This window comes from Macaca fascicularis, chromosome 9 (assembly GCF_037993035.2).
Source record: "Macaca fascicularis isolate 582-1 chromosome 9, T2T-MFA8v1.1".
NCBI lineage: Eukaryota > Metazoa > Chordata > Mammalia > Primates > Cercopithecidae > Macaca > Macaca fascicularis.
This window is the reverse complement of record NC_088383.1, coordinates 98,568,558-98,582,920: the sequence shown is the minus strand read 5'-3', so window position 1 is coordinate 98,582,920 and position 14,363 is coordinate 98,568,558. Positions and strand designations below refer to the sequence as shown.

Sequence of the window (14,363 nt, the reverse complement as noted above, 5' to 3'; positions counted from 1 at the left end):
CTAAAGGTCATTTTAATCCTAGCATGGGCAACTTTCAATCCTTTCTCATGTCTTCCTACTTGGTCAAATATTTACCTTTTTAATGTTCAATTATTTCCTAGGCTTACAGTATTAAGTACAACATATTTATTTCAAGAAAAAGTATTAATATTCTAAGAAGAAGCTTAATAAAATAAATATTTACTTTTTGTGCAATGGCTGAGAACTTCAATACATTGAGTGTTTCATCATAGGCTAAATAACATTGGCTGATGTTGACAATCATACATATTTTCCCTTTACCATTAAAAAAACTTTGAAAATAGTGAGTCAGTTTACTTTCCCGGAAAGGCACATGCTGTTGAAACCTATGGAAAAAATTTTCAGAAAACACTGTAAGTTAAAACACATCTCATGAAGTCGGGGTGCTGACAAATTTTACAAAGAAATAATTAAGCCACCTATCATGAAATTAAACTTTAGGGTAGCAATTAGTTCCAGATGTAATAGTCCTTCTCAGTTTTCATTTTATCTTTTCTTGCTTGTTTTTGTTTTTGTTTTGAGACAGGGTCCAGCTCGGTTGCCCAGACTGGAGTACAGTGGCACTCACAACTTACTGCAGCCTCAATCTCTTAGGCTCAAGCGATCCTCTCGCCTCTGCCTCCAGGTTAGCAGGGATTATGGGCGCCTGCCACCACATCTGGTTAATTTTTTATTTTTATTTTTAGTAGAGATGAGGCTGGTCTTAAACTGCCGGGCTCAAGCAATCCTCCTGCCTTGGCCTCCAGAAGTGCCGGGATTACAGGCATAAGCCACCAGGCCTGGCTATTTGTTTTAACTGCTGCTACTTACTAACAATAATTCACTATGTAAAATATAAAGAAAACCACATTTAACTGGGTTATGTTCTCTAGTATAGAGCAAGTATATAAGAGATGTCATGAAACACCCTAAGTAGAAATGGTGAAGGCTGATTTATATTCACTCAGCCTAAAATGCTAATTAATACAAAAATCTATTGCATCTAGAACCACACACAATGCACTAATAAGAAAAAGGTGGTTTTAGATCCTAAACCAGCATTAGAAGCTTCTCATTTACAGTGTCTATTGGTACAGATTTGCCATAGAAAATACTGACTTTACTTGATGAGTTACTGGCATCAACTGACACTTCTATCATTGTCTTTAATCCAAGATCTCTTAAGCACTTGAATCACAATCTATACACAGTCATTACATAAGAAGCAGGTTAAGAATCAAAAAAGAACTTTCTAAAAACAAAAAATTTGAAAGTTTAAATACTATAATATTTAATAAGCTAATAACACTTTCAGAAACTTACTTTGACTTTTCACTATTCTTCAAGACGTTAATACACTTTCCCAGAGTCAATAAAGAAGTGTTGATATTCCCAGTCTCTCTTAACCTTTCACCTTCATTCTGTGTCTTCATAGTTCGTTCTGAACCAGCAAGATCACATAAAGATAATCTGAATTAAGAAAAGAAAAATTACTTTAAAAGTTCTTCAAAACAATTACAAATAATTACAATTTAAAGAAGATTCAACTTACTCACTGACTCGAATTACACGAGACATTTCAGAATCTTCAATCTGTAATATTTTAATAGTGAATATGCTGTGACTGAAATACAAAGATCAAATGTTATCATTTTAATTTCTGCATTCTAAATAGGAGAGACAGGTATTCAAATCAACCTTATTTATACCCTAGTATTAACTACAGTCCACCATTGCATTTTCCAATTAGCTGTTAGATATTTCAACCCAGTGTTCTACTGTCACTTATATACCCAAATGCCTAAAATCACCTTTTGCCTAGCTCTAAATCCCTCAAATTACCTCCTGACAGTTCAACTTCTACTAACAGTATCATTTATAACAAAGTCACAATTTGTTTGAAAAGATAGTATTAGTTAACACGGTATTATATATAGCTAATACTCTGAATACACACAAAAGCAAAGCATACATTTGACCTATAGATCCAGATCTTGTATTGTCCCATGCCCAACTGACTATGGGAACAGGGCTCCTTCTCTCTTAAGAAAAAGCCTGCTTTAATTATCTCACTGCTTAAACTTATTTCCTTTGCCTCTCATCCCCCAAACCCATCAAAACATATTTCCTTAACCCCTTGAGATTATACCCTCACTGAGTATATTTATATAGTATTCAGGGGATAAGTGAGAAAGACCCAGAGAAAAGGCCACCATTATTACCAACTCCAAAAATACTGAGCTTAGATACTGACATAAAGAAAAAGTAACAATACCTCAGAGACTTCCTATAAATTAATAAACCTGTCAGGACAGGAAACAGTATTGATAAACGTGTTTAGTGTTATTCTGTTTACCAAATGTTTTTTATGCCTTATAAATTTATTTAACAGACGAGAACCTACTGCCGACTTTAATGTAAAATTAGTTGTGTTTAAATTAGCATAGAATACCATACCATCGGTGATTCAAGTTTACTCTTACAGAGTTTATTCTTTACCTCCTACTGGAAGCATTATTCAATTTTGTGAAGGCAACACTCTGGTGCTTTATTCCTAGTTTTAAAAGTCTATAGGCTTCTTTGGAATCAGATACTTGAATCCATTGTAGATCTGTAAAAAATAAAGAGGATATATATTAATTTATTAAGACAAAGAATGTGCTCTACAATGCAATCTCTTTGGAAGTCTTTTCCTAGTGACATATAATGAAATCTTCCTTCTGACAACACATCCTAGCTGGAGTCAACTCAGTTATTTCAGGTCACACCAGAGGGGAAGATTATAACAATGTTCAATGTAATTTAAATTACACAAACACACAAAGTAAATGTTTGTCAACAGAGTCTGCCAAACGGAAAATTAAATACAGTAACAATTCCTTAGAATTAGACACTCAGGGAAAAAAAGAGAGGCAAAATACAGTACAGACTAAACCTGTAAAATTACCTAGTTATTAAACACTGAAGATTTGTAATTTATTAGTGAATCATAAAATCAGATTTATTGAATAATGACCAGTATTTTAATTGTTTTTTATTTTTTATTTTTTATTTTTGGAGATAGGGTCTCACTCTGTTGCCCAGCCTGGAGTGCAAAAGTGTGACCATGGCTCTCTACAGCCTTGACCTCCTAGGCTCAAGTGATCCTCCTGCCTCAGCCTCCTGAGTAGATGGGACTAAAGATGCATACCACCATGCCAGGCTAATTTTTGTATTTTTTGTAGAGATGGCGTTTTGCCATGTTGCCCAAGCTGGTCTCGAATTCCTGAGCTCAAGTGATCCACCCACCTCAGCCTCCCAAAGTGCTGGGATCACAAGTGTGAGCCACTGCATCTGGCCAGCATTTTATAGAAATGACAAAGAATATAGAAAATATCACAGTGCATTCCTTGTAGTAGAAGTATAATTAAGGAAATTTTTCGTTGTAAATATTACATATGTATATATATACATGCATGTAGGTACTGAGTCATGATGTTATTAACATGTATTTCCTACTGTGAATTGTTTTAAAAGATTAGAAAAAACACTCTGGAAGGATAGTAACATGTCATAGCTGCAAAATTTGGACACTGTTACAAAGTAGGAGAATAACGTGAATATAATCATACATAGCTTTTCCCATCACCACAAATTCAATTAATGATACTCAAGCAAATACAATACCAAAATAGACCCCTTTATATTCAAGTTTAATAAATACACCAAAACATACTTCCAAAACACAAAATTATCTTCTTCTCTTAATGTTAATAATTAGCATTACAATTTTCAATTTTCTATTTGCTTTAGTCTTACAGCTAGCACAAAGCCCAAGGAGAGAACTTCAGAACAATAAAATAAAAATATTCAGAGTATACCTCTTATAAAAGAATAGCCCTTTACATCTTGGGAAAGGCGCAGCATCTTTCTCTTTTGGAATTTAGATGATACAGGAACAAACAAGTCATAAATATATTCATTGTAAATTTCAAAGAAAGAAACCCACACAGAAAATTTTATATCATTAGCCATATTCAAGCTGGCTTGTTCACAATCTTTTATGGATTCTTCAAACTCTGAGATATTCAAAGAGTTAGTTAAACTTCCTACAAAAAAAAAAGAAAAAGAAAAAACAATAATCACAAAAGTAAGCAACTGACTAAAAATGTGACAAAAGTACAGATCGATTCCCAGACTTGAAAAACCAAGTATGCTTAATCTTTTGACCATCTATGTTAAACACTTTTTGGAACAAAGGAAGATGTAAATAATATTTGGAGTAACCAGAGTTAGACTACTCCCTATCATTCCTTTCTTTTTCAAAATATGTTAATGAACCAACAGAAATTAAATGTAAAGGACAAAGAAAAACAAAACTGTCTTTCAAATTCAATATTAAAGTTGTAACCAGTAAAAGGGGTATCTGTAATATTTAATACAAACAAAACATTACAATGACTGACATTTCATACAAATATGTATCATTTTCCAGGTATTACTGACTATGTCATTACAGAAAGTAAATCCTTAGTAACCAAAGAAGAGGTCTATAGAAAAAAAATAAACACAATGTATAAACAATTTTTTTTTTTTTTTTTTTGAGATGGAGTCTCACTCTGTCCTCAGGCTGGAGTGCAGTGGCGCAATCTCGGCTCACTGCAACCTCCACCCTCTGAGTTCAAGTATTCTCCTGCTTCAGCCTTCCGGGTAGCTAGGACTACAGGCCCACGCCACCATGCCCAGCCAATTTTTTTATTTTTACTAGAGACGGGGTTTCACCATGTTGGCCAGGACCTCATGATCCACCCGCCTCGGCCTCCCGAAGTGCTGGGATTACAGGCGTGAGCCACCACGCCTGGCCTAAAAATTTTTTGATAATAAAAATAAAACATTAGAAGTGATTTAAAAATTAAAAGCTTTTCAAATGTACTTCATATAATCAATATATCAAAGATAGGTGAGCAATGAAACCTTACCATAAAGAGTATCATCACCGTCATTATGCATAGTAACCTAAAATAGAAAGATTGTTTTAAAAGAATTTTAAAAAATTTTCATTAAGGTTAAATAATCAAGATATTAATTACCTATCCAAATAAGTCACTACCAAATCACAACCTTTCATCCACCCAATTCAATGAATTCTTTAATTTTTCCCAGTTAAATAATATAGTTTCACGGGAAAATACAGAGAACTATGAAAAATATTATCATGTATAATCCCTGCCACTCTGGTTGGTTACTATCAATATTTTAATATATTCCCCTTCTATGGTTTTCCCCACACTTATGTTGTAAGCTTTTTCTCCTTATAATTAAAAATTGTTTACAACAGTTGATGGCTATATAACTCATGTGAAATGACTTAATTATTCCCTTATTATTAAACATTTAAATTATTCAAGTTTTGCCAAATATCTTTCTGTATTTTCTTCTGCATTCTAATTATTTCCTTAGAAATAGAAATAAACCCATTTCCTTGGAGTATACACCTAAAACTGAACTGGAGGATGAAAAGATATAAAATATTTTAATGTTCTCACTCTTAACATAGTATTGCCAATTTGCTTTCTAGAACCATTTACAATGTATGAAAGTACATGATCTGATTTTTTTTTAACGTTTTAATCATTTCATAGGCAAAACAGTATCATGTTTTAACTGGATAACTTGTTAGAATTTTTTCTTTTTTTCTTTTTTTTTGAGACAGAGTCTTGCTCTGTCACCCAGGCTGGAATGTAGTGGCACAATCTCAGCTCACTGCAACCTCCACCTCTGGGGTTCAAGAGATTCTTGTGCCTCAGCCTCCCAAGTAGCTGAGGCTACAGGTGTGAGTCACCACGCCCAGCTAATGTTTTGTATTTTTAATAGAGACAGGGTTTCGCCATGTTGGCCAGGCTGGTCTCGAACTCCTGGTCTCAAGTGATCTGCCTGCCTCAGCCTCCCAAAGTTCTCAGATTACAGGCATGAGCCACCATGCTCAGTGAAAAAATTTTTTTCATTATTAATGATTCTAATTTCCTTTATGAATTGGCTATGGAGTTATCCACCAATCTCCATAAATTTTGTTAAAATACAATGTTACTTTCAGAGACCATAGTCTTAGACTCAACTTTGAACTCCACTGGTAACACACTTTTTACTGCCTTAAAACCCTGGTTTCTAAATGTTTTAAAAAAGAAAAATTCGCATTAATAGGTTAAAAATATTTACAAAAACAATTAGTAGTTTTTAACAGCCTTGAATAGAATAATGTCTGAAAATATACTACAAAATCCAGAAGGCACAAGAGGAATAAACAGACCAGTATAACTTCATTTTTTAAAGTTGATATGGTACCACCTTCTATAAAATAATTCCTCCTCACAGTATTTTACATATGTATTTATTGTCAGTCTCCATGAGGGCAGTACCATTTGTCCTCAAAACTGAAAATGTTGCCTGGAAAAAAAATAGGTGACTGAATAAAATTTGTTGAGTAGATGAATACTGAAAAACACAATGGGCCAGGCTTGGCAGCTCAAACATGTAATCTCAATACTTTGGAAGGCCAAGGGAGGGGGATCTCTTGAGGCCAAGAGTTCAAGTCCAGCCTAGGCAACATACCAAGACTCCATTTCTACAAAAAAATCAAAACAGCCAGGAGCAGTGGCATGCCCCGTAGTTCCAGCTACTCAGAGGAGGTTGAGGCAGGAGAACCACTTGTGTCCAGGAGTTCAAGACAGCAGTGAGCTATGATCATACACCACTATACTCCAGCCTGGAGGACAAAGGAAGATCTTGTCTCTAAAAACTAAAAAAAGGAAGAAAAAAAAAGAAAAACACAATGGGGGCAGGGGAGAAACAAGCAATAAGCCAGAAAATTTGCAACCCATACAGTAATACAATAATAATGTATTCATTTTTTAAATACATTTTAATAAATCAGTAAACAAGTCATACAATACTAGAGAAATGGACAAAGAATGTACGTGACAAATCACAGGAAAAAATTCTAAGATGTACTAATCACCTAATTTACCATTAAAGAAATATAAAGTAAGCTCAAGTGAGCCATTTTTTACCTATCAAACCAGACATTATTAAATATCCAATCTTGGCCTGAGTTTGGGAAAATTAGCACCAAACATATTTGCAATGGAATGTTTCTTCACTGAAACACTGTTCAAAATAGCAAAACATAGAAACAATACAAATGGCCATCAATGGAGACTTGGCTTTAAAAGCTGATTTAAAATTTAAAAAAAGACGTTAAAGACGTAACAGATAAAAGGTACATGATTTAAGGTTGGAAAAGTTTTAGGATATGCTAAATGAAATACCAAGTCACAGAATGGTAAGCATAGTAAGATCTCTTTTTTGTTTAAAAAAAAAAAAAAACCTGTATCATACATATAAAGACAAAGGTATGAAGATATACACATCATATATATGTTTGTGTATATACAGATAGAAAGCTCTGCGTATGGATTTTATACAGAGAGAGAAAAGGCCCAAAAAAGATGCTTTCCAATCTATTAATAATTTTTTCTTTAGGAATGAAATTAAAGGAAACTTTTACTTTTTACTTCTCACATTCCCTATTTTAAATTTTGGGTACATATTACTTTCACAATTAAAAAACAGAATTTTAAAAAATCATTACATAAAAAGCACAATGCTGGCTCTACAACAATCAAAAAAGATTTCAGAACCATTTACATTTGTATTGTTTAAACATTCTTGCTGTTGGTACAAATAGAAAAGATGTCTTCAAACTTTAAGCTTTATTTTTCTCGAAAAAATAAATAATAAAAAACACTAACACCACAAAACAGATTCCAATATATGTTGAAACAATCTAAAGGGTTTATAAGAAGTCAGGAATTGTACATATTTTACATACTAAAATATTTTCATACCTCTTTAATTTGCCGAAGCAATGCACTTTTGCCAGCAATTTCTTCTTTCTCTTGTTCTGATGATAACCATAAGTACTCTCTGGATCTATGTGGTTTAAGGTTCATCTTTGTATACAGTCTTTCTTGAAGACTATCAAATAATACATTCAAAGTTCGAGGCAGAATGCCCATATTTTCTTCTGTGCCTGCAAAAGGAATTTTTGTGTTGCACTTTCTCAGTCTACTAGGAAAGAGGAAACTTTCCTTGTTTATTAAAGCTCCTTTTATACTACCAATAGGCAAGAGTCAACAATTAAAACGAAAATGTTAGAAGGTGAGGATTACTCAGTTTTCCATCACTTTGTTATTCACTGTAGGTAATTACCAACATTTTATTGACTATTATTCTGATGTAAACCTGAAATTTTACATTCAGATAATGCAACCATATTAAGATTTGTAATCATCCATAACCACAAACTATAAAGGTAAAATGAAATATAAAATTTCTTCCTGGTCATTTATGCTTAATTCTCTGTATCGCATCAATACTTTTTATGGATTTTAATCATCATCTAAATCTCTATCAATGGGTATTTTTGCAAATGAATTAAATAAATTTGAAGTAAAAGCCAATAGCAAGGCCAGGCGTGGTGGCGCTTGCCTGCAATCCAAGCACCTTGGGAGACCAAGGTGGGTAGATCACCTGAGGTCAGGAGTTTGAGACTAGCCTACCCAAAATGGTGAACCCTCATTTCTACAAAAATATAAAAATTGGCTTGGCAAAATATAAAAAACTGTTGGCGCACGCCTGTAGTCCCAGCCACTCGGGAAGCTCAGTAGCTGAGGCAGGAGAGTCGTTTGAACCCAGGAAGCAGAGGTTGCAGTGAGCCGAGATCACACCACTGCACGCCAGCCTGGGCGACAGAGTGAGACTGTCTCCAGAAAAAAAACCAACAGCAATACATAATCAATATGCTAGTACTATTAAAAATAGAGCAAACACATACTAGGTAATACCGACATAACTACATGTATGTATTATAAAAATACTGAGTGATTATTACTGCTTCCTTATCCTTTCCAACCAAAATAAAACAATATTTACCTTGAAATGTATATGTTTTTCCTGAATTGGTTAGCCCGTAAGTAAAAATCAGACGACTTTGTCCTTTCAAGAGGTCTTTTACTGGTTGCATAATGCAACCCTGAAAGAATTCCTTCTGTGTAGTTGCTGGGCCAAAAACCTAAGCAAGTATTTTTTAAAAACTATTTTTAGAAAATTCAAGTTAATATTAATAGTACGTTCCAACCCAACACACTGTTTAAAAATTTTAAAGATTCATTCTTAAAACAGGTGCCACATTCCCACTCCCACAAATACATTTGATAGTTTTACTACCAGAAAGTTTTCAAGATAGAAATCTATACCAAGGAATCAAGTATTCACCTAAGTTTTGAAAAGAATATTTCTTAAAAATATATTAATAATAATTTTAACACTACAGTAATCTGTTTACATCCAATTATGTATTTCCAGACCTGAGATTTGAGTCTTATCCTTAAGGAAAAAATACTAGAACCTAAAATCTAAGTTGCATAAGCACAAAATGTATAGTTCACTATATATAATTATATAGCAATTTAGCCTAAGCCAAGTCTCTTTATCTTTAAAACAAAAAACAAAAACACTTCAGTTTTACCTTGGAAAAACTGAATTTCTGGGCCATCTGCCCCGAGCTTTTCTCACTTAACCGACCAAGGATGCATTGAGGCTCTTTCAGCACAACAGTCTGTGAATCCAGAATATGCACACAGCCCTAGAATACATACCCCCAATAAATAAAAACTAGTATTTTGCCAATTTAAAAGAAAGTAAAATATTAAAATTTTATTAAATTCAACACAAACCTCAGACTCATGTTCTTTTTCTGACTGTGTAAATGGTCTTATTCGAAGACAAACCTGGAGATAATCTTTAGATTCGAAACTGTTTGCCTTAAAAAATAAAGGAGAACAATATTGTGTTTTTGAAAGATATGGCTTTTCAGAGACCATCTTTCCTTAACATAGCTAATTTTTACATAATAATCTAAGATCATAAAGAATTTCTAAGCAGTCACTATCCGGCTTTTAATCATATTAGAAAAAACAAATCTATTTAAATAAAAACAAAATACACCAAAAAAGATCCAATTTCCTCCATCTCCTGTATTTATACGTGAAGTTTACAAAAAGCCTTTATTCCACAAAAGCCTAATATAATTAATGAGGCCCTAAGTCATTGGAAAATATAACTCTAGAATAAATCAAAAGTAACTAGAATATTCTATTATTCAAATGCTCAATTCCATGAGGCATTCAGAATTTTTTTACTATGTACCATTCTCCTTGTTACTTTTTCTGAGGAAGAAACGTGCGTAGAAAATATAATTTTAAAGAAATGTTTTAACTTTAAAAAAAAAAAAAAAGGAAACAACTACTTGACAAATGCAACTTAATCAAAACAGACATAACTAGAAAATCTGAATAACCCAATTTCTATTAAGCAAACTGAATCCATTTTCAAACTAAATAATGACACACAAAAAAAATCCAGGCCCTAGTAGTTTAACGGTAAAGTCTATCAAACATTTAAGAAAATAATCAGCCCAGGAGCGGTGACTCATGCCTGTAATCCCAACGCTTTGGTAGGCCGAGGCAGGTGGATCACCTGAGGTCGGGAGTTCCAGACCAACCTGACCAACATGGAGAAACCCCATTTCAACTAAAAATACAAAATTAGCCAGGCATGGATTAGCCAGGCACGGTGGCGCATGCCAGTAATCCCAGCTGCTCGGGAGGATGAGGCAGGAGAATCGCTTGAACCTGGGAGGCTGAGATTGCGGTGAGCCGAGATGGCTCCACTGCACTCCAGCCTGGGCAACAAGAGCGAAACTCCAACTCAAAAAAAAACCACACAAATTGTACATAAACTCTTTAAGAAAATACAGGAAGAGAAAATATCTTAACTAATTTTGAGTTTGACATAACCTGAATAACACAACTGACAAAGATAGCCTCAGAAAAAAATTAGAAAACAAAATAGCACATTAAGATATACGCAAAATTTCCCACGCAAAATTTCCCACACAAAATACTAGCCAATATATAAAACAGGATAATAATATCTGACCAAGAATGGTTTATCCTAGGACTATAAAGTCAGTTTAACATTCAAAAATCAATCCAGGCAATTAACCATATTAAAAGAATAAATGAAGAGAAACTTTTATCTCTACAGATGGAAAAACAGCATTTGACAAAATCCAACATCCATTTGTAATAAAAAATCTCAGCAGAGTGTAATGAACGCAAACTTCCTCATCCTGATAAAGGGCACTTACAAAAAATCTATAGCTAACAACACACTTAACAGGAAAGACTCAATCTAAGATAAGTAGCAAAATGAGTAATAAGAGGATTTCTGCTTCCCCACTTCCAGTAACATTGTATTAAAGGTTCTAGCTGGTGTAGTTGGGCGTGGGGGGGGAAGGAAATGGGGGAAGAAAAAAGGAGGGGTAAGGGAAAGAAAAAGAAAGGGAAGAGAAAAGGAAAGGAAAAAGGTAAAAGGGAAGGGAAGAAGAGAAAGAAAGAAAGAAGGGGAGGGGAAAGAAGGGGAAAGAAAAGGAAAAGAAAAATGGAAGAAAAAAAAGGAAATGAAAAGACAAAAGTCATCCAAATTGGAAAGGAAGAAACAAAATTTTCTTTATTTAGAAACAACATGAACATATGCATACAAAATCCAACAAATCTACAAAAAATTAACGTATACTAACAGAATGCTAATCAGAGGTTACTTGGAGGTGTGATGGGAGGGAGGACTTACAAGGAGCCTCAAGGAAACTTTTGAGGGTAATGGATATATTCATTAGCTTGACTTTGGTGACAGTTACACAAGTGTATGCATATGTCAAAACTTATCAAACTGCATATTTGAAATACATGCAATTTTTCATTATGCCTAAATAAAGCAACTAAAAATATTATTTACAATAGCATCAAATAACCTAAAATGTTATAAATATGTTTGAAAAAAGACATGAAAGGCCTCTACACTGACAAGTAAAAAATACCGCTGAGACATTAAAGACCTAAATAAAATGAAGAATACCATGTTCATGGATTAAAACTCAATATTGTCAAGATGTTAATTCTCTCCAAATTGATCCACAGATTTAATGCAAACTCAATCAAAAATCCCAAGATGCTGCCTTGTAGAAACTGGTAAGCTGATTCTAAAATTTATGAATATGCAAACGACCTAGAAAAGCCAAAATTTTCCTAGAAAAGAAAAGCAAAATTGGAGAATTCACACTACCTAATTTCAAGAATCATTATAAACCTACAGAAATAGATGGTGTTGTGTTGAAATAAGGACAAATAGGTCAAAGGAAGAGAATAAAATCCAGAAACAGATACATATATACAGTCATTTGTAAAGGCACCAAAACAATGGGGAAAGTCTTTTCAATAGATAATGCTGAAATAACTATTTATGTAGTTCAAAAAATGTATGGAAGCTAAAACGAAAAAGAAAAAAGTTAACCTGGGTCCCTGTATCAACTGCACACAAAAACTGTTCAAAATGGACCATAGATATAACTACTCAAATGAAAACTATAAAATTTCTAGAAAAAGTAAGACAAAAACTTCGGGGAAGGCAAAAGTTTCTTAAAGAGAACACACACACACAAATTCACCAAAAAAGAAAAATAAATGTTAAATTGAATGCCTTTAAATTTTAAAACATCTGATCAAGACACTATTAAGCTGACAAAGGATTTGTATACACAAAGATTTCTCACACAACACTAATGAAACAACCTAATTTAAATGGGAAAAAGACCTGAAGAGACACTTTACAAAGAAAGTAGAAAAATGGCCAAGAATACTTGAAAGAGTGCTCATTAGAGCAAACTAAAACCAAAACAGGATACCATTACACATCCACTAGAAATAAAGATTTACATTATCAAGTGTGGGCAAAGAGGTAGAAGCACTGGAACCTACACACATTGCTGGTGCTGGAACAGCCACTTTGAAAAACAGTTTTGTAGTTACTCATAAAGTTAAACTTACACAGTTTGTATTCCTAGGTATTTACCAAAGAAAAATGAAAACGCAAGTCCACAAAAAGGCTTGCACAAGAATGTTCAGAGTGGCATTACCTATAATGGCCTCAAACTGTAAACTACCTAAACGTCCATCAAATGATAAATGGAAATGTGGCGTATCTGAACAACAGACAACTACTTAGCAATAAAAAGGAAAAAATTACGATATATGATGCATGACAAATCTCAAAAACGTCATGTCAATCCAGGAGTCAATAAATTTTCTCTGTAAAAAGCTAGATAGCTAATATTTTAGGTTCTAGAGACCCTATAGTCTCTGTCACAACTACTCAACTCTGCCATGATAGTGCCACAACGGATGTAGTAAATAAACCAAAAAGTACAATTGTGATGCAATAAAAATTTATTTATGGACAGTGATGTTTGAAATTCATATAATTTTTGTTATGTGATATTATTCCTATTTTGATTTTTCTTCCACTATTTAAAAATATAAAAACCATTCTTAGCTTGTATCTAAGTACAAAAACAGGTAATACAAAAATAGGCCATTGTTTGCCAACCCTTGCATTAGAAGGAGGCATGATAATCAACACAATACTTTTCTTGTACTTACCTCAGTGTTTGGAGCAACTAAGGAAAATTCATGAGACAGATCAAGCTTAATGCCATCAAAATTTATTTCTGAAGGCCTTGCAACTGGGTCAGCACTAAAAACATAAGATGGTCGAGGTACTCCCTCTTGATTAAAATTAGATTCCATTCTGCAAGAATAACAGTAACTTCTTTAATAACATTAGTAAGTCAGCATATAAACCACCCACACTTTCAAAAGTCTAGCCCACTACTTCCTTCCAAATAACTAGATTTTAGAAAAGAAAAGCATTACATTTCTTCATTTATAACACAATAGCCTACAGGAAAGACAAAAGATCAAATTATATTTACAGACTCTGAATCTAATAATACTGAACACAGCCTACTATTTTCATATAATATCCATTCAAAGAGGTTTCATGAGTACAGGTAATCTGTAAAGATGGTATAAAACGTTTACTCTCTCCCTGAAATCCTCTCAAAACTCAAATAGTAAGGAGATCACAGAGTAAATTATAACCTTGTGTTCTCTACTTAGTGACTCCTGTAGAATGTTACTTACAGACTTTCTTTTAGCATTTAGAAGTTAAAACTCAGTTATCTGGGCCTGGCGTGGTGGCTCACGCCTGTAATCCCAGCACTTTGGGAGGCCAAGGGGGTGGGGGTGGATCACAAGGCCAGGAGTTCAAGACCAGCCTAGCCAAGATGGTGAAACCCCATCTCTACTAAAAATACAAAATAATTAGCCAGCCGTGGTGCCGAGCGCCTGTAATCCCAGCTACTCGAG

General features: G+C 33.8%; 1 protein-coding gene across 5 annotated transcripts in view; it reads right to left on the bottom strand.

Annotated features, from left to right (window-relative positions):
* Window positions 1-14,363, bottom strand: part of KIF20B (kinesin family member 20B) — a 69,183-nt gene that overhangs the window by 51,793 nt on the left and 3,027 nt on the right. For 2 of the 5 annotated variants that reach the window (XM_005565917.5, XM_005565919.5), the window contains exons 2-12: window positions 13,596-13,743; window positions 9,774-9,860; window positions 9,566-9,682; window positions 8,971-9,109; window positions 7,884-8,068; window positions 4,959-4,995; window positions 3,861-4,088; window positions 2,500-2,611; window positions 1,553-1,624; window positions 1,324-1,470; window positions 185-347 (exon numbers count right to left, since the gene is read on the bottom strand). In XM_005565917.5, the coding sequence (XP_005565974.3) occupies window positions 185-347; window positions 1,324-1,470; window positions 1,553-1,624; window positions 2,500-2,611; window positions 3,861-4,088; window positions 4,959-4,995; window positions 7,884-8,068; window positions 8,971-9,109; window positions 9,566-9,682; window positions 9,774-9,860; window positions 13,596-13,742 (1,434 nt within the window). In that variant the 5' untranslated portion in view covers window position 13,743. The remainder of the gene's footprint in view (window positions 1-184; window positions 348-1,323; window positions 1,471-1,552; window positions 1,625-2,499; window positions 2,612-3,860; window positions 4,089-4,958; window positions 4,996-7,883; window positions 8,069-8,970; window positions 9,110-9,565; window positions 9,683-9,773; window positions 9,861-13,595; window positions 13,744-14,363) is intronic. The other 3 variants (XM_074002171.1, XM_074002172.1, XM_045361182.3) reach the window with 2 other exon arrangements.